Source organism: Mytilus galloprovincialis, chromosome 8 (genome assembly GCF_965363235.1).
Source record: "Mytilus galloprovincialis chromosome 8, xbMytGall1.hap1.1, whole genome shotgun sequence".
Taxonomy (NCBI): domain Eukaryota; kingdom Metazoa; phylum Mollusca; class Bivalvia; order Mytilida; family Mytilidae; genus Mytilus; species Mytilus galloprovincialis.
In genome coordinates, this window is record NC_134845.1 from 80382413 (window position 1) to 80409765 (window position 27353).

The following is a 27353-nucleotide window of genomic DNA, read 5'->3' on the forward strand; positions in this document are numbered from 1 at the left end:
AACCTGACATGCATGGATAAATACTCTATGCAGAACTGAAATCTATATGTATATATAGTTCGGGGAAACTAAGAAAGAGTTATTATATCCTTTCTTTTCAATTTTAACAGATTTATTAATGTTCGAGGTACACGAACAGAGAGGCGTAAATGGATTCAATATTTTGACAATAATTCAGTCCTTATGTTTATCGTAGCTCTCAGCGATTATGACAAAATAAAAACATGCAGTGATAATGAAGTAGGTATTTGCCTATTCTTTTTACTTTTTGCAACCACTGAAACAATATATATATATATAAATATGTTTGTCAAATGCAGAGATACATTGCGTTTTTCTGTACTACCTGATTTTTAAGGAGTTTCTTCTTCTTCTTCTTCTTCCTTTTCTTCTTCTTCTTCTTCTTCTTCTTCTTCTTCTTCTTCTTCTTCTTCTTCTTCTTCTTCTTCTTCTTCTTCTTCTTCTTCTTCTTCTTCTTCTTCTTACAGTACCATATCTTATGCATCTTCTTCTTCTTCGCTAATATAAACTTTTTCGCGAATTGAAAGACATATGGCACAAAAATGCAATTCTGTTTCAGAATCGTCTAGCATTAGCTAAATCATTGTTTTAGACAATAATTGATTATCCATGGTTCCAGAATTGTGGAATAATTATGTTTTTGAATACAAAAGACATCCAGGAAGAACAAATCATGCAAACCAATTTTGCGGATTACTTTCCCGAGTTTAAAGGTGAGTTCACAATGAGGCTCTAGAAATGTATGTCGACAGCTTATTCACAGTTGTCATTAAAATTTATTTATTTTTTAACAATGACATTTTAGTGAGAGAACTACTATGGATATTTTGAAAGATTATATAATGTGTTTGTTGTTTTGTTATTTCATTTTACCAATTTAATAAGCTTATTTCAACTATCTCATAATGTCAGTGTTTACATGGTAGTGATCATTGTAGATGAACTTTTTAAACCACATTCATGCATAAATGTACGCATTTAAATGTTTATTTTTTGTAGGACCTAAGGAAAATGCACATGAAGCAGCAAAATTTATTATACAGATGTTTGCAGAATTAAACACTGACCCGGATCGGATCATCTATTCATACAGTATTTGTTTATTAGGAAGTTAACTGCTTCGGTTAAAGTATATAAAAAAACAAGTAAAACGTCGACTTGATTTACTAATATTTATCTTGAAACATTTATAACGTTTGGATACACAATCGGTATACTCATGAACACATACTGTGCCCCATTACTTGCTGACTTGTTCCTTTATTCAAACGAAGCTTACTTCATACACTCAGGAACTTTTCGTGAAGAAAGAAAAGAAGTTATCAGTATCCTTTAACAATACTTACCGCTATATAGATGACATTATCTCATCGACTAGTTGAAAGTTTGTTGACTATTTTGAACGCATCTATCCCATCGAATTTGAGATAAGGACAGAACAAATACAGTTAAGTTTGCCTCATATATTGACTTATATCTAGAAATGGAAAACGAGGGTAGATTGAAAACAAAAGTTTACAACAAAAGTGTGATTGCATCCTCTCACTTGTGAACTTTTTATTTCTTTATAAATAGCAATACTCCAGTAGTGCCTGCATATACAGATTATATATCTCCCAGATATTCCCGGGCTTGTATTTCTATCATGCTTTCCTTGATTTGATAGAGGGTTGCTGCTTACAAGTCGGCTTTTTAGTCAACAGTTTTAAGTGGTGAAGCTGAAATCATCCCTTCGCAATTTTACAGAATCCATGACGAGTTGGTTGACAATTATTGAAAATCTGTTTCACAGATGATAACGAATATGTTTCTTCTGTCCCTACAATCCGAATGTGACCCACCAAATTAGACTAATTACAGGATGTGTACTTACGTGAGCAACAAAATGGGTGTATTATGTGGAGTAGGATCTGCTTTTTATCGGAATAGCTAAGATCATGTCCGATTTTTGTTGCGATTCCTGTTACTCATATTATAGATTTTTTTTGTTGTATTTGTGTACTATTTATTGTCTGCTGATATTTTTTTCTTTTTTAGCCGTAGCGTTGTCAGTTTATTTTTTACTTATGAGTTTGAATGTCCCTTTTGCGTCATTTGACTCGTTGTGTATAAATGGCTGATTTAGACATCTTTAAAAAAGAGAAGCGACAAATGTTGATCAGAAACAAACTGGCAATTCCGTCGCTAGGAATATAGAGAAAAACAAGACGATAATCAAAACAACAAAACTTCCTCCAAAATATCCTTGCATGATTTACATTTTGTCAAGTATAATAGATGAGTATTGGCTTTTTTAGCATTACTAAGGACAGTTAACCTTTCATTTCAGATTCAGAGAATGTAAGATCGGTTTTAGGATTGGTTATTAAAGATATGATATTACACCAAAACTTAATGAATAACGAGACATCTAAATGTTGTTGCTTTTGATATTTGTTCTACGTCCAAAATAGAACTATCGATAGATTCAATTTAAAGATGAACTGAATTCAGGTAATCCTGCATGTACAATCGCACTAAATAGGTATATTCTTTCATGTCCAATAGAATTATCGACAGTGTTAATTATTAGCATACTCTAGTATGTACAATAGAACTATTAAGAGTGTTAACTTAAAAGTGAACAGTATTTGATTAATCCTGCATGTACAATAGAACCATCAACAACTGTAACTTAAAAGTGAACTGTATGAAGATCATCCTTCATGTACAAATGAACTATCGACAGTGTTAATACTAAGTATATTCCTATACGTACAATAGAACTATTGGCAGTGTTGATTATTAGTATACTCTAGAATGTACAATAGAACTATCGAGAGTTTTAACTTAAAATTGAACTGTTTTAAAATACTACTGCATGTACAATCGCCAATCGTTAGATTTTTCATACACAATGTATGTACAGTGTACTGTTGTACATTCTATCTTTTTCATCCATAAAGATAATAAGAAGAAAAAAGGTCGTCTTGTATAATTGAATCGGTAATGAATTAAATTATCATGGTCTATGAAAAGACAATTACTTTTTAGGGTTGGTTAAAATAAGATACGGTTTAAACCAGCATTTACTACATAAAGAATTGCCTGTAACAAGTAAGAAATTTGAGAATCGTTTACCATTCGATAAGATATGTCGCATGACAAGTAATTTCCGAATTAAGTGGGGGGATAGACTAGAAATATTTAATAAAATTTATTAAGACAAATTATGTGCTATCACAACATCTATATACATACATCTATTTCTAAACATATTAATATTGCATACAATCAACCGGAACGAAAACTATGATAGAGTGCCAAGTCGTCTTAGTTTCTTAAGTTGTTCCAATCCGTGTTTCTCGATTTTATCTTCACATGCTATAATTAAGATACTCTTTTCTCATTTAAAAAAATAAACAGAAAATAAGTTCCAAAAACAATAACAGTTTTCAGTATTCAGTTATTTTAATAATACCTCAAAATATTCTCTTGTAATTAACAATTTGAGACAGTATATAGGAAGCTTAAAACTCTTACCGATTCAAAACCAATCTGTTTAATCTGTTAGATTTCATTAATCAAATACGGAATGTCCATATGATAGGTTTTGAATCTCGTCTGTATTGCTATTTGCATAAGTATTCGGCCCTCGGTCCAAAGCTTTGTGCCGATCTAACACATGCATTCGGTTGAGTTTGTCCATGTTGTAGTATTAAGATTTTTTTCATCTCCTTGTTTTATTCGTTTATTTATTACCTAAATATCTATGTTAATGTTTACACATCAGTTCCGTATTGAACACCATTTAAAGCGACTACAATCGGAAGGATTTCCTCAACTTAAGTTATTACAGCAATGATTGCAGTCATTATAAAACACGACAAAATGTAAGCTCATGCTACAAACATGAAAGTCATCGAAAGAAAATATTTTTAAAAACTGGCCATTACAGCTTGTATAATAAAAACAAAAATGAGTAAAAAGATTCCACCAAAGATATAGGAAACGTACTTAGCAGGTTTAGAAAGACAGTTGTTTCTTGGTTGGTTTTTGATCGGCAGCCATCTCAGGCAAATCCTCTCTATAGAACTCCGTCCATGGATGAATCGGATTGCAAATTGCTCGTACTTTTTTCCATTCAAGTAGGCGATCCTCTTCATTGTTTATACTATGTGTACAAAGTGAGACAAGTACGTTAACTATCAGACTTCCAAAAAGACTTGCGCAACCACCGGCTAAAACAGTGTGTCGCAATGCGGTGTTTCTCACAAAACTATCTAGCCCTCCTTCTTCTCGTGATGCCATGGCCATAGCTATTAGTGTTGTAAATCCTCCCACTAGTCCTGTCAAACTTCCTGTTACGAAAACAAAATGCATTTAAATATACAACTCAATAAATATAGAGCATAGTGGGATATATATAAGAGTCCTCTTATCTCTTTTGAAAAAGATTCAAAATTAATATTAAGTACAATTCATAGTATTACATAAAAAAAAACTGGTGTGTGAAAGATTTTCTACTTGACTTGACTATTATAGACATAACGCGTGTATGGGGATCTTAAATATGTTTCGGGTAGGTGCCTCTATTTGTTCTTGCAATTGTTTTCTTTAGTGTTTTAAGTTAACTAGTATTTATGTTTATGCTATTTTGTTTTATGTAAGCTTTCTAAATAATATTTCTTAACAGCTATGATATATCAACTCTGTATACTTTACTGTCTCAAAAGCATATAGAACCGAGATTATCCAGTTAAATCTATTATGATAAGTATGATCTGTTTTGGGAGAACAATTGTATAACGACATGTAATATGGATGCAGATTAACTGTTTTCCTCTATTTTTCATTCTTCATTTACTGTTCTAAATCTTAATTCATGGTGACTATTCATAAACATGATAAAGGAATAACGAAACAATACTTGTTATGAATATTTAACAATACCTTATGATATTTAGATGGTATATTTATTATTTAAATTTCTTTTTTTCTTAAAGTGTACACATAAATCTATCCAACTCACTTTAAATACATGAAACAAATAAAAGTGACCGCTGTACATTTCGGAGCCTGTAATTTAGTTTTTCTCAAAGATTGATTTTTTGGGGCTGGGATGTTATGATGGCTCCTTTGTATATACTTTGTATTTTATATGATTTCATATATGAAGGTTAAAATTAAGTACATTAAACTTGTTTGCATGTGTGTATTCCTTGACACAGTACAAGCATAATGTTGTTTACTGTTTTCTTTAATTTCTTGGTACTCTTTTATAATATACAATAAAGTTATTTCAAAGTTCAGTAATTTTTCGGGAACTTATGTTTTTATTTGTCTTTTATATACAATTGCAAACCAATTTTGATTTCAAACGGTTTTGTTGATCTGCAATGTACTAAAAAGACTACTGTGGATTCATTTATTTTCGTGGGTACCAATTTTCGTGGATCAGTGAATATTCGTGGATATTTAATGTCGTGGTTTTGCCATAGTCTGCATACAACCCTATAGAAAAGTTGCAGTTCGTTGAATATTTAAATTCGTGGTTCACCTGTACCCACGAAATCAACGTTAATTGGTATCCAACGAATAATAATGAATCCACAGTAAACATTAAATTATAAGATTGTGTTCAGACTTTCAGTCAATTTTCAGACTTATCCACTACAGTAAATTCACTACTATTCAGACAACTCATTTAAGGTAATAAAGATCTGTTAAGTCTATGGTAAATAAAAGCAACTGTAGTATACTATACAATAGTCATAAATCTATTAAGCGAAAACAAATCCTGGTCACAAACCAAAACCGAGGGAAACACATCAACTATACGAACAAAACAACGAAACAACAAAAAGGACTGTTCAATAAGAGTAGTTGTTATTTACCTCATCTCAACAACATCAAACTGAACCTACTGAAAAATACTGATTTGACTACAAGCAAATATATCACAAAAAAAGGTATAACTGAATTTATAGCAGTAGATAAATCTTAAAAATGAAAAATAAACATGTTTGAATAATAAATTGTTGATGTTAATATAAAAAAGGAGGAATTCCATAAAAAGTATCAAAATTAAACTTAAGACTTTATCAACCAACGGAAAGAATGCAAAACATCTGTAATATATCTGACTTGATAAATGCATAACAGAAAAGAAATGGTGGGTTAAATCTCGTTTTATAGCTAGTCAAACCTCCCACTTGTAAGGTAGTTGTTTTAGTTCCGTTACATTTACAAAATTGGTGAGCATCTAAAACAGACATTTTAGGTAAATGTGTCAATAACTGGGGAACAGACCTTTGGAAGTTTCGGTTTAATACACTATTGGCTGTTTTCGACTTTTCACGCTTTATCATTTTGCACATTGTATAAATGATCGTCAATCGAACTTGATGGCTTTATGCTGAACTCGTTGCGTGTGTGTGTGGTTGAGTTGCTGTATTATTTAGGTGTTATGTATATCAAACATAAGCTTACTGGATATTTCCAAAGAAAATCAAATTATCTTCAGACTGACTTACCTTAAATTACAGACAACCATGTCGACTTGGCCCAGAATATCGTTAGGACTAATCCTGGTAGTCCTGGGATCGTAAACACTGATCCAGTCAACATAGCCCAGTTCAAATCTATACCAGTCTCTATGACGACTAGTCCTAACGGAACAATAGCCAACGATATCCATAATATGCACCAGTTCTTGTAGTTGAAAAATCTGTCTTAATAAACTCTAAATCTCCAATTAAACGGACACACGTATTTTCTACAAAATACATTATGTGTTAACGTTGTGAAATAATACACGATCAATGTTATAGTTATCCGTATCTACATATATACTAAATACATGTCATTTCAGCAATAAGCCTTATGTAATAAAAATAAGAAGCGGTGGGATGATTGCAAATGTTACAACTATCGACCAAAGTCTAAATGACATGGATATAAATAATTAAAATTCATCGTACGGCCTTCAATAATGAATATAATAACCCATACCATATAATCAAATTTAAAGGACATGGCAACAGCTGGTTTCTTTGAAACTGTAAACGGAAAACAACAGTTACTGTTTTGGTTGGTTGCTAGTATGAATAATGTGTACTTAACATGAAGTATAGGCACTTTCTGATAATTCAAGACTCTTTGACAACTTCTAGATATCTTGTTTAAATGACATGTTAATAGTCTACCTCATTTTCGTTACCCTAAATATATGTAAATCATACCTTTAAAAAAAGTTCACCTAGAGATAAACTATCAAATTAAGGGAAACTCTACTTGTCTTTTTATTGTGTATTTCTGAAAGCATTCAAGATGTCGCTTTTGCCATCATTATTTATTTGCGAGTATTTGATATCATTTGAAAGAGAAGTCTCGTCGGGATATTGATGTCGTCGTTGTCTACAGTGGTCACGATTTTCTTAAATTTGGGTTAAAGGTCAAAGATAGAATTCCAATGAGTCATGTTTAGACAGCTGGTCGCCTCTACATATATGCGTTTATAGCAAAATAGATTCAAATATTTCAAAGGATAACTATAGTTTCTATATCTAGGACTAATTTGATATTTGTGTTGCCAAATATGGATCAAGATTTGTACTTAAAGGGTGCACATTTATAATTTTCACTCACCTGTTAAACAGTGACCTTGACCTATTAAAATATCCAAATTTGGAATTTTGTCTTAAGATACGATATAAGTGATATCTAGAGATCTTTTTTAGATATTAACATTTATAAATTGCCCTTCAGAAATATGATTTTTCCGTCTTTTGATAGAAGGTATTCGTATTGATTTTCATTTCCATTGTGTAACGGAGTTCCTGTCTGTCAAATAATTATTTTCCTTGGCCTCATTTTCATGGTTTAGTGACTGCAAACAAAAATGTATAGCTTTTTTTCGTCATGTGAGTTTGAATGTCCCTTTGGTATCCTTTGCATCTCTGTTATCATGAGTTTGAGGATAACTATATTTGGTTATTAATATATGGTATCCTTGCAGGGTCTACATGTCGGTCTTACATGGTACACCTGAACTCGACATCATTTCATAGATCAGTGAACAAGGTTAAGTTTTAGTGATGAAGTCCTTATCTCAGGTACTATAAGTAGTGGGTCAAATATATTTGGTGTATGGGATGGTATAAAAGTGTACGTTTCTTTGTGGCCGAGTTCATTTGACCTTACATCATGTGCATGGAACATTGATAATGTAAATTTCATGTAATACTTGTATAATATAAAAATAAGGAGATGCGGGAGTAAGCAGTTATTGGCCGTACGGTATTCAACAATGAGACTTGAAACAACGACAACCACTAAAATACCGGCTCGATCATGACTTGGAACAGTCATATACAGAATGTATTGATTGATTGATTGTTGATAGCTTTGCGCCAAATCGGCACACAAAGGCCATATCGCGACGAGAATGTATATAATCATTTTTTATAAGGATTTCGACATAACTCGCGGGAAGGGATGAGGATTTTGAAAATCAATAACATGGATTGGTATGAACTAAAAATTACTGACTGTGCAAAAGAACGAATGAAAATTAATACTTTGCAATATGAGATGCAGCATGTTTAAGGATATAAATGTGTTCAAAAGTGAAAATAATTTATTCGCAGCAAAGCCGCGGGAAAAATCAAAATGAAAAGCAACAAACGAACAAATAAATGGACAATCTGGGAAAAAATGTCCTGCGGCAAGCTTGGCACATATTGACTTTGGTGGTTCGCTCGACCAAACCTATTGCCAATTGAGATTTGAAATTGTTGCACTTGTTTCTGCTGGTGTATAATTTATAGCACGAACGGTGATACATTTTTTGTTGTCTTTCACACCGAGGGGAATTTAGGTCGAAAACATCATGCAAGATCATAACATATATACTTGATGCGCCAAATTCCGGGTGTGAGACAAAACCAACCAATTTGATTCTTATGCTACAATTATAACAAAAATATCTATTCAATAAAAAGTTTTTAGTATTGAAAAGGAAACCACAAAACATATTCCTCCGAAGAAAATAATAATTAACAAAGTAAGCTGGCTTTTCAAAACAAATAAATCAACCACACAATAAGCAAATATGAGAAATGTATTGAGTGACCACTGTCCTTGTTAATGACATAATAGTATAAGCAACAAAATAAAAATGTCACGGGATGATCCGTGTTTAATCAATACCAAATTGTTCACTAAATTTGTGTTTTTAAATGCTAATTTCTTCAAAACTACTTTTATTTCACACATGAAATTTGGCACACACATGCATTGTGTTTTATTGCTTTAATCGGTGTAAAATATATTGTGATGATGCACGTACAAATTGTGCTTTCGATGAAAGTGTGGTTAATTTAGGGTAAAATTTTATTCTTACTAGAATGCTGAAATAATTATACTAAAGTCATTTAAATATTTCCTGCTTTTGTTATATGATACATTTAACTATATTATAAGTTCTATTTTAATCATCAACAATTTTCATGTTTAAGATTTCCCTTACAACACGATATCCGAGATTTCCCTGTAAAAACACAACTTAGAAAACCGTGACCATGGAAACGACGACAATCATGATTGTAAAATATAAGGATTTTCCTATAATTTTCAACATAGATTCGCCGTTTGTTATCCGTTAACTTAAACTCGATAACAAGAAGAATTTTTAGACACTTGGCACCCTACTATTAGTTTTTCTTGTTTGAATTATTTTACATTTGTCAGTACGTGGCCTTTTATAGCGGACTATGTGGTATGGGCTATGCATGATTTTTTTTTGTTAGTTGTTATTGAGGTTGTGTATTTTTTTATTCAATTTTGCTTTGTCTGAATAGGTTGAAAATTAAAGTGCATCTACAAAAATTGGTTCCAAAATCGTTATACTTGTACAACAAATTAGTGTATATAAAAAGAGGATATGGTATGATTGCGAATGAGACAACTATTCACAAGAGACCAAATAACACAGCAATTAGCAACTATAAGATACCGTACGGCCTTCATCAATGAGCAAAACTTAAAACAGAGAGCGATGATCAAAGTATCCGAGCCATGTGTTGAAGAATAAATAAAAATTAATTGGTATGATTTCAAGATAATTATGGTTTTGATTTGAAATCATACCAATTAATTTATAGAAATTCATACAATTAATCGAACATCTATAAATGTGTTAAACTTTTATTCCTAATTTATGTAGTTGTAGCTACAAACATATTTTATGCAACATCAATAAATATGTTACACTTTTCCTGAAATCTTGTACAGATTAAGCTACAAAAATATTTGTTTGTCATGCATCCGACTTCACCTTGAGAGATGCACATGCCTGATGAAGCTAATTTGTTTAGCGAAATATTGCGTATTTCTATTAAGAAATCTAATAGACCTTTTAATGTATTTATTAGCGTGTTTAAGTTATATTCTTAGACATTTACATATATATACAACTCGTCTAAACATCAACCCAACAATGTTAGATCTGTAAATTTGCTTTTACAAATTTTTTGGTCTCCCCTCGCCGGGATTCGAACCCATGCTACTGAGATATCGTGACACCAAATCTCTATATATATACTTTAAATATTTAACTTTAACTACTTTAATAAAGGGAACAGTGTGTTAAAATTAAAATGCAGATGATGTGAGGCACATGAGTGGAAAGGAAATAAAACATGTCCGATGAAAATACCCCCAAAAGTCACAATATTTTTTACCGCTGGAACTTTAGATCCAATAGTGATGCAAACAATTATTAGGTAACACATGACCAGTCCCTCAGCATAAAATTGATAGATTTAAATGTTTTACCTGGTGAACAAAGTTAAATTCTACTGTATCACCGTATACTAAAGTAGTCCAATGTAGACAATGCAATAAATTAAGCATTAAACGTGCGTGATTTAATATATGATGCATTATAACATTCATATAATGTTGTAGAACAAATACTTAATAAATCTAATCATTACATACAAAACTCTTTAAACAGTTATCCGGGACTACTTTTGAATGGTTGTAATGAACATTTTTTATCATAAAAAGAACAGGAGCGCCTCAATGGTTAGCAACATATACAGAAAAGGAAAAAAAGATTTAGAAGAATTGAAATAAAAAATCAGTAATCTTTTTGAGGTTTCAGTACCAATTACACACTACACACAGGTAGGAAACGCTTATTTTCCTTGGTTCTTATATTTAATTACATTTATCATATATTTAGTACTAAATACAGAAACTTTGTATATCTAATAAGGTTTTTTTTACTCATATCGCATAGCTTAACCCGTATCGCATACCACGTATCGCATCACTTAAGGATGATCTCGAGATTGTTTCAAGAACTCCTCAGTTGTTACCCGCTTAAAATTTATCCAATGACTTATTCATTATCTCTTTCAAATAAAAGAACAAAGATAAAAATAATTTGGTCCTTTTCCGGGGCTTGGCTCTCTCCAATGGCAATGATTGACGTCATATATATTGAATCACGTCAAATTTCGAAATATGACGTCCAATTGCCGTATTTCTTGGCATGATACGAAATGTAACCACATTAAATAAGCGTCGAGAGGGATAAGCTGCTTTACGATTTTATAAATGAAACTGTATTTATTTAGGTTAAAACTCATAATACTTCTTTCCGGATTTTCTGTAAATATTGGTTACCTTTGTAAGTGATTATAAAAATGTATTTGTGGTCAGAATATTTATGTTCATCTAAAAAGGGGACAGAATATTTATTTCTAAAATCTGCAAAGCCCCACCAATTGTCCCCTTAAATATCATATATATGAGAAACAGATCTATACATAACAAAATCTGTATCGCACGCTGTATCACCACGAAAAAACTAATATCAGTCCCGAGGACCGAATGTCCCGAGGGCCGATATTGGTCGAGCGGTGGTACAGCGTGCGATACGGGTTTTTCCATCATGTATTGATCTGTTTATCATATATAATCTAAATGTGCTAGTGGTACAGCATGTTTTATTTTATATGTATTCGTTGATTGTTGGACCAATTATGCAGGACATATTTGTTTTCTAAATGATGGTTAATCGAAAGAATTGCTTACATCAATTGTGACAGTCAAATCAATTAATGTACTGTTCCTTTTATTTGTACAAATAAAAAAATACAACAACAATATCTATTTTTAATGCATATTCATGAAGGGGAAGTTATAAAAACTGACAGAATCAAATGAGATACACCAACGAATAAGTGAAAAAATAGCTGTCATATTTATGTCGAGTACAGGCATATCCAAAAGAAAGGGTTTAACTTCAATTGTTTAGCAAGCTAAATTGCCAACTGTATGCATGTATATAAGGACCACATTATGTTTTCAGATAAAGCTTGAGATAAAACTAAATTAGCCACTATTAACTGTTCGAACATACTAATAATAGCTTTCAAAATGGCCCAAGCTGCTGCATCAATATGTGAAATATGTATTGGAGGACCGGGTGAACACTATTGCCTCCAGTGCAATCAGTTATTTTGTGAAAGTTGCAAATTATCGCATTTACGCGCAAATATTTGTAAAAACCACACGTTTTTAAGCGGACCTAAAAAGTCAGATACACTTTTTTGTGCAGAACACGAAGAAAGATGTTTATCCTACTGCCATGATTGTGACACCCTTGTGTGTATAGTGTGCGCTGATGAGAAACACCGTCACCATTTGATGAAAGGCTTGGCTGAATCAATACAGGAACTTAAATCTGAACTGTTTGAGAAAATTGAAACAAAAGTAGCAACTGCCAACTTTAACCTGGGCAAAATTGAGAAAGATACAAAAGCGTATCGTGAGAAGGTCAAAGCAGTCATCAAAACCATTACGGAAGAAGGTAAATACTTGAAGCAATTGATTGATAAGAAAGTAGTAGCTTTGATCAAGTTAGTTCAGGATAAAGAACAGAAAGAAACACAAAATATGACTGCATATAGCGAAGTATATAAGGGAGTTGCAGAAAACTGTCAAACATGGCAAAGTAACACCAAGAAAATGAAAACAACAGCAGATATTCTATTGTTAAACAAGCTGAAGCAACATAAAAATGATGTTGATCAAATAGTAGTAAAGCAGATTCCAAATGCTCCTGATGTGTCATACAGAAACAAAAAGACATCAGACGCAGAGATAGACAACCTTTTCGGGGAGTTACAATTTCTGTAAGTTTTCTTTTTCTTTTAGATGATGAGTATAGTACAGAGCATAATGATAATGGTATGTTCTTTGTGGTTTTTAATAACGGTTTTAAACAAAAGGTACTTACAAAGAAACTGTTTACACAACGAAATAAATGCAATATATATATAAGATATCAGTGAAACATGCTCACTATAAATACTTCTAAAAGAAGACAAAAATAAATTATAAGATTGTACCAAGGGTAGAGTAGAAATGTCTATCTCTTATGTCGATGTACACAAGTTTTTATCTCGCAATTCGCCGTTTCAGAATCTAATGCATCCTGGGTAATATTTTCAAAAGTGTACAACAAAACGTCCTGATTGGTTAAAAATGCCATAAACAATGGAAATTTAACCAATGACGTGACGTTATTTTCATTTTGGGGTACGAACAATGAAATTACCCATGATGATTTAGATTCTGAAACGGCCAATTGAATAAAACGGTGTAAGCATACCATTTTATTACTTATCAATGAGGCTGTACAACACGTAGAGGTTAACTGATACACATAGAGTTTGGTAAATAGATAGATAAAAAATAAAACACATCAAGTATTTCATCAAATTTGTGCTATTTTTATCATCTTGATTATTAGCAATATCCTTGTTTCTATTTTAACTGTTCATAAATGTTTAAAGTTAAGAAGCGTGTAAGCTTTGAGTAGACAAATAGCATTTTGTTTTATTCATTGTTACTTTATTGAACTAAATTGGTACCTGTATATTTATGAATCAATTTTTAATGATACTGGATGAATCCATATTTTGCAATGTTAAAGAGCTGGTTTGTTCATTTTCAGAAATTGTAAAGTAGTTCTTAGACAGACTGACAAAGAAAAAAGGACTAAGTAATAATTTTGTTGATTTTGTTTTTACTATATAAATACAGACGCAGATAAAAGATAAAAGTAACGCAGAACATACTTATATAAATACGTAGAGTAGAAATGAATGATATAATATGTATGTGAAAACAAGGGGGAAAAAGGTTGATATCGGAAAAAAACACAGTTCCGATTACAAAACTAGATTGCATGAGATCCAACAAAGAGATTCGAAACGTTCGAAAGGTTTTTTTTTCAATGAACACAAACTTCAGAAGGAACATTTACATCACAAAGTTTGGGCAATTTTTACAAAGAAGGTCCTTAACAAAATAGCCAAGACCATCATTGAATGAATGAAATGTTATGTACGGAATACCTCATTCAAAAGCGAAAACAACAGCACAAGATTTCAAAATACAACTTGAAATCAATATTCATACCGTTATTGTCAAAAACAGTACAATATCACAATTTTTCTGTGAACAATTGTATGAACTGTATATTTACTGCATGCTGTTTCACTGTCAATTCACATTAGTATTAATTTGAACTTTCTATTCTGTTTTACATTTTTTTTTTTGGGGGGGGGGATTTTTATTAACATGTCTACATTCTATGTCTTTTCCTAATCTAAAGCACTCATACCTTGCGTATTGTTCTAAATGATAAGATAAAAGTATAAACAATTATATCACAGGCCGAAAGCAAAACAAGAAAGGTACAGATATGCATGCACTGTTTGTGGGTAAGTACAAATAATCAAGACATTGAAATTTTGTGTTTTAAGAGTCACTGTGATTTTTGTATTGACTTATTATCGTGATAAAACCGAATTTTAGTTTAAACCGAACAATTTTCACAAAATTTCCCTATCAATTAACGTTAATCTCACCTGAAAAAAGCGAACTCTGTCAACACCGAATTCCGAACGCTTTTTGAAAGCTCGTTAGTAAATATGTATTTAAAAATTACAAAATCGATCGATAGCAAGCAAATCCAAAAAAGTTTTTTAATTATTTGCGTGATTTAATTAAACAAAAACAGAATGACAGAGTATCCCTGGGGGTATTTTGAAGATTAAATTAACTGGTGAGATGATATTAGAAAGTAATTAGCATGTTTGTGTCCATGTAGTCAGTGATTAAATATTTTTTTATTGGTAAAGAAACGTTAAACGGTCAGCTGCTCCCATCGCCGAAAATTACAAGAAAGGAACTTTCCCTTAGATAATTAAATGCATGTTATTCAAATAATTACGGCCACAAAATCGTTACTGGCATTCTGTAGTTAAACTGTTTAATTAAATAATAGTTTTAAAGCCTTTCACTGGATTAAGAAGTCGTTCAACACAACAAGGTCAATGACTTTGGAATCACGTTTACTGATGCCGGATTCCCTTTTAAAGAGCTAAAGCTATTATGGTGTCGACCTCTGTTCACCTCTACAATCCGAACAAAAAACGCTAAGTCCCATGGATGAGTGTTCGGTTTCGACAGGTTTCACTGCATTTTCAAATTAGATTTTCCTGAAGAAAATAGGAATACAAATCTGAATTTGAAATTAATTACGTTTTATACATACAAACAGTTGGTAATTTCTATCAAAGTTAATTATATTTGAGTCAATTAAGAAATGCTCAAGATATGTCCAAGTTGTAAAGAAGCGGTTTTTAACTAGCACACATCAACAACGTACTGAATTGTCTGAAACTTAAATCTTAATTATTCATTAGTCTAATAGCATACTAAAGATGACGTGCCGGATCTGTATTATAATGACTTTTATCCAAATATCTAAACATTGATATAATTATTAACCTGACTAAAACGTTTAGGTGCATATATTGAAAATAATTTAATACTAAAATGACCATTTCACATTGAAAAATATTAACTAGTATATACAAAACATGCAACAAAGCATAGTTCATAAAGACAATGTAAGATATGTCCGATGACGAGTTTTTTTTTTTTTTTATATTATCACACTACTTAGACATTGACAATATATTCGTTATTCGTATGTAAATATAAATCTGATAGGAAACACTAAACTATTGATGACATTGTGAATTTTTTTTAGAGATTTTATAGTCTATAAAACATGTTAAAGATGCTAACAAATAATTATATCAAAAGTTTGACAAAATTAATAACTCTGTTAAATGTAAGCTGTCGTATTATGTACTGTATTGTCCAATCATTTTCTATGCATTTTGTTACAGCAAAGAAGAGGTTTCAACGTAAGTTCATGTACCAAGTTTACTTTGTCTTTTACTTAAAACATACGAATAATGATTAAATTTGTTTAACACACGTGCCTTGGATGTTGTTTTTTTTCTTCAAAATTTAATTTAAAGGATACGCAATAAATCAATATGACTTTACTTGGAAATATATGTAAGCTTGTATGTTAAAGTAAGTATATTGTATACTATATTGTAAAATGCCTTATTTCAAAGTTTACATAAACTGGGTTTTGTTATTCTTATGATGATCCTTTTTTTCTTTTTAATGTAATCCTTTTGACGACCTTTAATTAAAAAAAGCGCTTCGGACGTACAACATCCATTTACTGTTATTCCAGTCTAAAACGGTTGATTGCATTAAGTTGTTGTTAACACCTGAAAGATCTCACATTAATTTTTCTGATACAATTGCATTGGACAGGAGATAATATCTATACCATTTTGTTATATGTTAAGGTAGGGAATTTAGTCTATGAAAAGACTATTAGATTTATTTACAATACAAAGACAATTCTTGAAAAAGATGGCCAATCTTTCGTTAAAATTAGTATAATGATACCGCGATGACTCTGATCGTATCGGTCAAAACATTAAAACATTATTACATTTTGAATGTTGTTTTTTAGTAACAGTTTTGATGATCCCGTATATTCTTGATGTTAACGATATTTTTTTACTACACTAATACTGTTCTATATGTTTTCTTGTAATGTTTTCAAGGCAGACAATACTGAAAACTGGCAGGGCTTCAAATGAATAAACAAAAACAACAAATTTACAGACATAACATGAAAGGAAGAAATCGAAAATCTGAAATAAAAAAAAATAGAAACATGGCAAAACAAAACAAGATAAATAAAAGACCAAGTAATTTACACCTTGTTTGCTCTAATTGTTATAATCATGTCACATAGATATAGGAAGATCTGCTATGAGTTCTAATGAGACAAGGCTCCATCCAATTTACAATTTGTAAAAGCAAACCATTATAAGTCATAGTACGACATGTAACACGGAGTCTAGGCTCACACCGAACAGCAAGCTATAAAAGGCACACCTCCTTCTCTTTATATGTGTAATCTAGACTGTGTGATACACAACTGTATAAATTCATTGAATTAGTTAGAGGCTTGTTTCCATAAAATAAATTTGAAAGCTAATTCGGAAGAGTGAATTCAGATTTTTAAAAATTAAAACATGGCGCTAATCAGTTATAGTTATGAAATAATGATAAACCTTAATAACAAAGCAGCATATGTATTTATTTTGCAGTAAAGAGCCTGTTATGCTGTACGGGTATGTTTTAAATCATTATTCGTTTTCCTTGTTTATAAATTGTGGTTATGGTTTTACCTTATCGGAATAAATAGTTGGAAGTTGTCGATTGTTTGTGCTGTGCGGAATACCTAAGTCCATGTTCAATTGGGTTTATTATTTAAAAATATAATATTGATGAAACTTTATTGTCCCAACAAGTAAAATTAAATATATATAAGCACTCTTTGTTCAATAAGCACGTTTCCTCGACTATTTGTTTTAAAATAATAAGTGATTAAAAGAAAGGTAGATCGAAATTAGAAATTGCTTGAGTTAAACAGCATAATGTGATGAATGTATGTTCTGATTTGTTTTCTCTATTTAGAAAGCTTAGAAATCTTTGATTAAAACAAAAGCCAACTATTCCTGAGAGACTACAAGCTATATCTAATTTACACCTGCAAAATCATTCAAGCCGCTTAGTAAACCCATATGAATGCATCATGTGTCACATCCTATACAACGAGTATTCAGAGAAACTCACATGATGCAACAAATTATTAAACCATATATCGAAACAAGGTTATCGGAAAGATCGGCAAAACTAAATGAAATATTAAATGGTCGTTAGATCTAAAATATTATTTGTTTTGTATGTCAATTATTCACTCATAAAAAAGACATATGCAATGCACAAGACGATCATTGTTTCGTTTATTGTTTTCATAGATCTTTTTAAATTGGTAGGAATCTATAAATTGTAGATTTGATTTCAATTTCCAAAAAGGTAATTCGTTTATCTCAAAAACAATTAAACGAAAATGATAAAATAATGATGAATGCTACGGACGCCACAACGGCGATCAAAATGTTAGGTGTCTGCTTAAACATCAAAAGATACAGCTGAGAAATAATTTAATGTATTCAGGAATTGATAATGTACGTAATCATTGATTTTTTTTTTAAATCTTTTTATTTTCACTCTTTTATCTGCATATGTGTATCAACCTACAAATATTTCGTTTTAAACTTATTTTTATCACTGCGATATTTGTAATGTTCTCCTTAATGCTTATATTGCATAGTATTTAAATTCTCTAAAATATGAACTCGTACTTTAAAATGTGATAGCATTAATTGTTTGAACATTTGCCATTTTTGAATTATCAATAATATAAGATTTTTTGTCTTATGTTCGTGCAAATTATTTCTGAAAATACAGTATGTGATAAATATAGATTCTACCACTGCATCGAGTGTAATACGATATTTATCCACTCGAGCAATTAAATTTTTTAATATTTAACTGTCGAGAGTGGATAAATATCGTATTACACGAGATTTGATGGTGGAATCTGTTTCTTTAATGATTTTCTAACATTTAACAGGAAAAGTTATTCCTTCTTTTCGAATGATCTGCAAAAGATGTGGTCTTTCTATGTGACGTCATCAGGCACGGTTGCCTTTTTGCATGCCGTCACAATAGGAATTTCAGAGGAGAGCAAGAAAATTCGACTTCATAATCGGATTTTAACCAAGAAGTAATGAGATCAAACCAACCACACGTTGATTACATTTTTTTAAATACAATCGGTGTAGAAAGAGATAAATTGACAAAGAATTAGAGAAAGAATATTATCCAGATAATTATACGAGTCAAAGCTACAACTTATCTACAATGTTTCCTAGGCTTACCTTGTTCTTATCTCATATTTTAGCACTCGTGGTTTATATATGTAAGTAGTAAATATTTACCTTGATTTTATTACCATGTGTTCTTTCAAGATGTAGAATCTTAACCAATACAACTCCCCTCTCTCATCAATCCATTGTCCTTGAGACCAAAACGCAATTGTAATGTTTAAAGTTTTTTCTTGCAATATGTCTTGTTTCCTGAAGATATGCAGATTGTTGAACTATTACTAAGTGTACACGGTAAAAATATCAAGTTACAGTAAAACATGAACTGTTAGGTTCTTTTCTGTAAACAGACGAAAATAAATATAACATGTACAAAGAATAAGGAAATAAAAACTAAAACTATGACCATTTTCATCGAAATATAATCCCAATCTGGTAACGCATACACCGTCACACCATTATGTATCTATATTTGACATACATTTTGTATGTTTGATCTGTTCATGTGATATCTTATCAAGTTTTGGTTCTTAGCAAATCACTTAGAGTAAAAAAATTATAAAAAATATTCATTTATTACATTTCCCTTAGATATATTAAGAAAATAAGGAGCATAGATTCCAACTCACTCGGCAAAGTTGACTTTAGATGAAGTTTGCTTTTCTTCGTATGTCCCTTTCTCATACAAGTGAGAGGTTTAGCTAGCTATACAACCAGGTTCAATCCACTATTTTTCACATGACAAAATGTCTGTACGAGCACAATAAACGGGAGAACAATTTTATTTTAGCAGAATATTATTAAGCTTGTATCAGAAATTGATTTTATATTCTATATTCTAATAGTATTGCTGTTAGATGTGCGTCTCTACTTTAAAGGAACATTGATACCTATCTTTATAGTGTAATCATATAATTGTTGTTTTGGGATGTTACTACATATATTATATGTTTCAGAGAGTGCAGTAACATGAAATGTGACTAGTGAGTATTTTGTTTCATTTCACTGAAAACCGAAAAACGAATTAAGTGGAAAAGGATTTAAGCCAGACTTCCAGTCCCAATAAAAAAAACCTGGTTGTTTAATCTGTGGTGAATATATCAAAATGCAGCTTATCAAATTTTGTGATGTTTTTTGTTTTACCTTTTCTCTTTTATAACTTAAAACCATTGAAAATCTTACTTTGGGTGTAAGCGTACACTACCATCTGAAGAAGTTTAAAAAATTATAAAAAAAACAATAACATAGTAATTCACCATGCTGAAACAGTTTAAACCAATTTTGAATTGTGGTTGGACTCAATTTTTGACAAATACTTTACCCATTCTGAACTTGTGTTTAATGTCTAAATCAATATCGACCAATTCCAAATCAGACTTGACGAGATAATTTCTAATTTATCAATTCTTAGTTTGTATCGTAGAACAATTGTATATATAGATACAACACGATGTGTTGCGTTTGTCTTAAAATGACCGCTGAATATCAAATGAGCAACACTCAATCATTTGATTAATTGGTTGACTTTCAATGTTTCAAAATGAATGCAGAGATATGGTGAGCTTATCTAAAACAATGTCTTGCTTTATAAAACATATCAAAGAAAAAAACACGATAAAAACTAAGCATATTGATGACTGTTGCATATTTCATACATAAAAAAATACAAACTCCGAAACAGTGGTGACTTTGCATCGCTAAACTATCAAAGTTAAAGTCAACGTAGCGTAGTAAAGAGGACGTAACCGCTGTTTCGGAGTTCGAAAAACATATAAACAACACTTTATAAATCGCATGCGTCAAATGTGCTTTTTCTAGATTTACAGGACTGCTCAAAGCCGAATATTTAAAAGCAAACTAATATTTAAGAACCAAAACAGTCGAAGAGCTATTTTACCAAAAACGACATAAAAAAAGGCAAATCCATCTAAGGTTAACTTTGCTTGAGATTGTTAAAACCTTAGTTTCTAATCGTTTCAAATGTAATTTACAAATGTACGAACAATTTAAGAAAGTTATAAATCATGTCAGTAACAAAATTACTGACTACTGGGTCGATGAAACCTTCGGCACTGATAGTCCACCAGGAGAGGTATCGACTCAATGAGTAAATGAAAACAACACGTTATGGATAGCATGCGTCCTTGGCGATTTTCTGAATTTGCCTTCATGAGGAACGGCCAAGGTCGAAAATTTGAAAACAAAGAACCAAAATAGTTTAAGAGCTACATGTATCTTACCAAAAAATGACATAAAAAATGGCCGATAGATATCGGAAGATGTGGTGTGAGTGCCAATGAGACAACTCTCCAAAAACATCTAAGGTAATTTTTACTTGCGGGAATATGATAACTTTCATAATTTTGAATAGTAATTATTATAACACGTATTGATTTACACAATAGTCATAGTTTATAACATCCATTTGCCTGTTAGACTATTAAACACTTGAATGTAAAGCTAGGATCGAATATGGTTTAGACTTGATTCGGATAATATGGTTCACATTAAGTGGAGTATGAGTTTGACTTCTTAAATGGTTAATAACTTGTCAAGTAAAGGTAAATTCCAAACGCGGACTGGAAAATAAGAATGATACTATAGTCGAGTAATATCAAGTTGAATTGTGACCAATTCCTTAGTTGGGAGTACAATCACTACAGTGGAATACAAAAACTGACGATTTTAGACTTTTTACTAATTTGAAGTAATTTATGCTTACTAACATTTTATAGGGCTAACATGGTATTTATAAGGCAAATACATCTAACTAGTCCATTACGATTGTTTTCAAAAGTTGATGTGTGTATTTCATTTAACGGTTGTTTAGTTTTGCACTTAATGTCTCTGTTTTTTTTTGTAAATTAGTTTCAGTAATGTGAACCTGTAGTAAGATATTATGAGGTCTAGTGGAATGTGTTGAATCAAGCAGTACGACATGACTACTACATCGCAGAACAAATTTCGATTTAATCCAATATCTTCACGTTTCAAATAAGAACATTAGCTCAAATGCATATATAAATTGTCCCACACTGTACGTTCATTAATGAGTCCCAGCAGCAAATCTCGAACTGGCCGACTTTTAGCTTTTCGACTCTTGACGTCAGGTTGCAGTCGTTAACCACAAGATTCATAAAACGGTTTAAATTCAACCTACATTCATTACATATCTGCCAATGTCTGTCATTAAATACAGCAATAAACTGCCATGTGATTAAGTAATTACTATTTAAAAATATGACAAGGACTGCAATAATAAACTTATTTTGAATATATTATTTTGTATGCTAATGTTTAAATTTGTTATATTTTACTATAGCTTTGGGAGGTCTGTTCCGCATGATTATAAAGCTCTCATATAGAACTATCTCGCAATCGAAGGTCTGCTCGACGATTTCATGGCTAGATGTATACAGAGTAACTTTGTGTTTATCCAGACATTAATAGAAGTTATGATATGAACCTTTTAGTAGTATAAATTTATCTGTTTTTATTTTCAATTTATCAAAATATGTTTTGTTTTGGCGTAATAAGAATTTGTGTTCTTGGACTCACGAACATTTATTTATAACAAAAATGATAAAATATGATACAGTTACTTATATCATCTTTTAAAAAGTGTTTTCCACGATAGATAAAAAAAATATATACATTATTCAATTTGAGGTTTGCCACGTTAAATGAACGTGGTTCGTTTAATTTGAAATCAATGGAGACTTGCTTGAAAGAATGAAGCTATATACAGAAGCATGTCTGTTAATTCTACATACATCACCACCTTTCCTATCATGTAAAAGCTGTTTAAATAATTACAACCTATATATTGACAGTTTCCTAATTGCATATGCAATCTTTGCAAATGTTTTATACATACCTTATCCATAGTATTATTGATGGAAATTAAATATTAAATGTGAGTTTATACACATTTTTATAAGACTTTGTAATGTTTTCATTCCCTAATTTTTAATTGATACAAATGCAGCAGCTATTTAGTGTCAATTTGATTTTTTTAAATACCGTGAACAGGTAAACAGGTTATAAATAATAAAAAACAGACTGACATATTAATTTACGTTTTTTGATTGAGTTAGGCCTGCCAATTGATATTTTATCGTGTGTTTTTCTATGTTGTGATATTATGCTATTTTGTCAGAAAACGGGAGAAGGTTTGGATCCATTAAAACGTTTAATCCCGCTGCAAATGTTTGCACCTGTCCTAAGTCAGGAATCTGATGTACAGTAGTTGTCGTTTGTTTATGTAATTTATACGTGTTTCTCGTTTCTCGTTTTTTTATATAGATTAGACCGTGGGTTTTCCCGTGTGAATGGTTTTACACATCTAGTAATTTTTGGGTCCTTTATAGAAGAGGGACGAAAGATACCAAAGGGACAGTCAAACTCATAAATCTAAAACAAACTGACCTTGTTGTTCGGTGTGAGCCAAGGCTCCGTGTTGAAGGCCGTACATTGACCTATAATGGTTTATTTTTTTTAACTTGTTATTTGGATGGAGAGTTGTCTCATTGGCACTCACACCACATCTTCCTATATCTATTGACAGCCTGCAGTAATCAGAGAAACATATCAAGATCATATGAATAGGGTTTCATATGGTTTTATAACTATTTTGATATGAGCGCCACTGATGAGTCTTATGTAGACGAAACGCGCGTCTGGCGTACAAAATTATAATCCTGGTACCTTTGATAACTATTTACACCACTGGGTCGATGCCACTGCCGATGAACGTTTCGTCTCCGAGGGTACCACCATCCCAGTAGTCAGCACTTTGGTGTTGGCATGAATATCAATTATGTGGTCATTTTTATAAATTTCCTGTTTTACAAAACTTTGAATTTTTCGAAAAACTAAGGATTTTCTTATCCCAGGAATAGATTACCTTAGCTGTATTTGGCATAACCTTATTGGAATTTAGGATCCTCAATGCTCTTCAATTTTTTACTTGTTTGGTTTTATAACCATTTTGATATGAGCGTCACTGAAGAGTCTTATGAAGACGAAACGCGCGTCTGGCGTACAAAATTATAATCCTGGTACCTTTGATAACTATCTACTTTTTTTTTTTAATTTATGCTTTTTGTTCAATTTCAAATCAGTATGCCACGCAGTAATTTTTATTCAAAACAATATCTTAGAGATCTTACACTTGTCTCGTCCTTTTTCTAAAAAAAAAGTTCATCGGAAGGTACCAAGACCTTGTTGATAAATATCCTGTATCAACTTCACAATTAATACATAATGGTCTTAATTTATAGATTCTGCGTACTGATGTTGTTTATCATCTTAACAACGTTTTATATTGTTCTTCTACAATAACTACGCCCATAGACTACCTCTAAGCACATAATACTAATAAAAACCAAACTAAAGTTCAAATTGAATACCCACACGACAGTGCCATGTGCTGATTTTAATTGCACATTATGTAGCAACTTTACCTGACCATATAGGAAAATAGGTATTTAGTCGGATCTTAACACGTACTTGTGATTTGGTTAAACCGGTTTTGTTCAAAATATACGAAGAAATGTCGAAATGTTCAGGACTTAATTAAATCCGTATTTCGGTAGGATGGTGCAAGCATACGATTTTTATTGCGTCTTACACTTTGAGAAGCGAATAATCTTCAACTACTTTATTCAAATATTGTGTAAAAACGTTAATTTTGAGCTATGAAAGTCAAGTGGGTCGAGTATTTTTCTGAGGAAGTTTTAAAAAATTGCAAAGAAATATTTTTACATTGGGTTAGCTTTCATTAGTCTTAACTATCTATAGATTAACAACTTTTGGTTATATTTATAATTTAGAATCATTATTGAAGGTGGGGGACGATTTCGCAGATAATTAATTATATTGATGTGCCATGTGTATGCAAGAGTGACATTTCGTTGTATTATGTGCCAATTCGAAAAAGTTATGCGAGTATTCTCTCCCCTTAACAGGTTCATTATTTTATAATTAAGTTTAGGTTTCTAATATAATTTTGAATAATTACAAAATGTATCAATTCAATATATTTCAGTTTTTGTTATTGGTGTATCAAAAACATTGATGTACGAATATAATTTCATAAATTTGAAACGTTTAAAATGGTTACATACCAATATAAAGAACCGTTCATCATTTTTGAAAAAGACTATGAACGAAAATTGATTTATTTATCTTCCCTTGGTGACTTGATTGGGAAAAGAACCAGCGTAATATAACGGTTATCACAGAGAGGGACCAGCAAGCAATTTTTAATTGTAGCTTATTCAACGTTAAAACAATTTTCCACTATAAACGAATGTTACTTTATACAAATATAAGGACTTTGTTAGCTAAATCTACAAATTTTATTAGATATTATGATTTTTTATTGCAATAGATTAATATGCTACATTATGATACATAATATCACGTCGACAAAATATAGTCAAGTAATTCATAATTACTACTGAAATCAAAACATTTCATATCACATCAAATAAATTCACATAAGCAAGATAAAAAATTTAACTGAGAAACACGTCTAGTCGAGTCGGCCCTGTCGTGCTGAATGGCTATATCCCATGAAGTGCGGGAAAACAACTAACGGTCTATGGGAGACAACTAGAAGAAATTAATTTCAATCTAATTCAGTTCCTTCAAACGGTTGAAATTACATTTCTTTCATTTATCTTTGTTCTATCATTAATATTACTTTTACAGTTTGATTGTTCTATGCGATATCCATTTGACGTGGCTTGATACTTATACATTCCGTCAATGTGTTTGTATTATCTTTCATTTTTGCTTGTGTGTTTTGTATTTACGACTGTTTGTGTTTCGTTGGTTCTTATAACGTGACTCTATACTTTAAAAGTTCCTGTCAGTATATTATTGTTCTAAAATATGTCATTATGATATGTTTCTATTATAAACTAGAAAATACGTTGAACCAAAACGTCAAAATTATTCAATCGCGTAGTGAAATGAATTATTTGTAGATTCTCATAAATTTTATAGAACTTTTAGAATTCTTTCATACTTTTGATTTTTTAACCCTGTATGCAAACATTGCCTATGTGAAATATTAATATTGTTTGTATAAACATTGAACGATAAAAATATGTGACGTATAAAATTTTCTGACGTCAGACAAGCGCAGTAATGAATGTGTTTGTAGATAGATGTTTTTGTGTTCTGTTAAATTGTTCTTTTAAAAATTGTTACACGATGATGACTGCTGTACCCATACTTTGATTATTTTATTTATTATGTCTGTTTAGTTCACGCTTCATTGTAAATATCACGAAATTTGATGAGACTGTCAACAAAGTGAGAGGTTTAGCGCTATCAAACCAGGTTTAATCCACCATTTTCTACATTTGAAAATGCCTTTTCTAAATCAGGAATATGACAGTTCTTGTCCATTCGTTTTTTATGTGTTTTGTCATTTAATTTTGCCATGTGATCAGGAACTTTCCAATATGATTTTCCTCTGAGTTCAGTATTTTTGTTATCTTACTTTTTACAGGTTCTTATACATAAATGCTATAATGTTCCTCGTCTTGGTTTTACCCCATGTTCTTGTTTTTTATGACTTATCTAAGATCTCCCACAAGTTCTTATGTGTTTGTTTAAATTCTTGTTCTATCACAGTGTTTATAATTGTTTCACTCTGTCACATATTCCTTAAAACAAATTAGTGTCATCTCTAGCTCTCTTGTGTCTACAACAGAGTCTGAATACAGGCGTGGTTTTTTTTTTTTTGTAGGTAGTAAAAGAGGGACGAAAGATACCAAAGGGACAGTCAAACTCATAAATCTAAAACAAACTGACAACGCCATGGCTAAAAATGAAAAAGGCAAACTGAAAACAATAGTTCACACGACACAACATAGAAAACTAAAGAATAAACAACACGAACCGCACCAAAAACTAGGGGTGATCTCAGGTGCTCCGGAAGGGTAAGCAGATCCTGCTCCACATGTGGCACCCGTCGTGTTGCTTATGTGATTGCAAATCCGGTAAATAGTCTAATTCGGTAGGTCATATTCATGAAAGGGAAGGGGATTTTAGTTACGACGTAAGGAACATATCCGATATCATTTGTGAAACGGTTATTCCATAACGGTCAACCAACTCGTGATGGCG

The 27353-nt window shown here is 31.4% G+C and overlaps 2 protein-coding genes across 3 annotated transcripts in view; both read left to right on the forward strand.

Annotated features, from left to right (window-relative positions):
* The window catches only part of LOC143042651 (guanine nucleotide-binding protein G(q) subunit alpha-like), a 55051-nt gene that overhangs the window by 4051 nt on the left and 23647 nt on the right, over positions 1–27353 (forward strand). The gene's annotated exons all lie outside the window — the stretch shown is intronic.
* LOC143043560 (uncharacterized) lies at positions 11041–23225 on the forward strand. Of its 2 annotated transcripts, none has more exons than XM_076215813.1 (9): positions 11041–11193; positions 12386–13211; positions 14036–14083; positions 14760–14807; positions 16287–16304; positions 17583–17606; positions 19286–19303; positions 20165–20191; positions 22531–23225. In XM_076215813.1, exons 2-9 carry the CDS (start codon positions 12454–12456, stop codon positions 22571–22573), a joined length of 984 nt encoding a protein of 327 aa, XP_076071928.1. In that variant the 5' UTR covers positions 11041–11193; positions 12386–12453; the 3' UTR covers positions 22574–23225. The 2 variants fall into 2 exon arrangements, with proteins under 2 accessions (XP_076071928.1, XP_076071929.1); XM_076215814.1 differs by having other exon boundaries at positions 12635–13211.

Coding starts and splice junctions, on each gene's coding strand:
- LOC143043560 (XM_076215813.1), top strand. CDS start 12,454: ATGGCCCAAGCTGCTGCATCAATATGTGAAATATGTATTGGAGGACCG. Junction 13,212..14,035: donor TTCGGGGAGTTACAATTTCT/GTAAGTTTTCTT, acceptor GTTCATTTTCAG/AAATTGTAAAGTAGTTCTTA. Junction 14,084..14,759: donor GACAAAGAAAAAAGGACTAA/GTAATAATTTTG, acceptor ATTATATCACAG/GCCGAAAGCAAAACAAGAAA.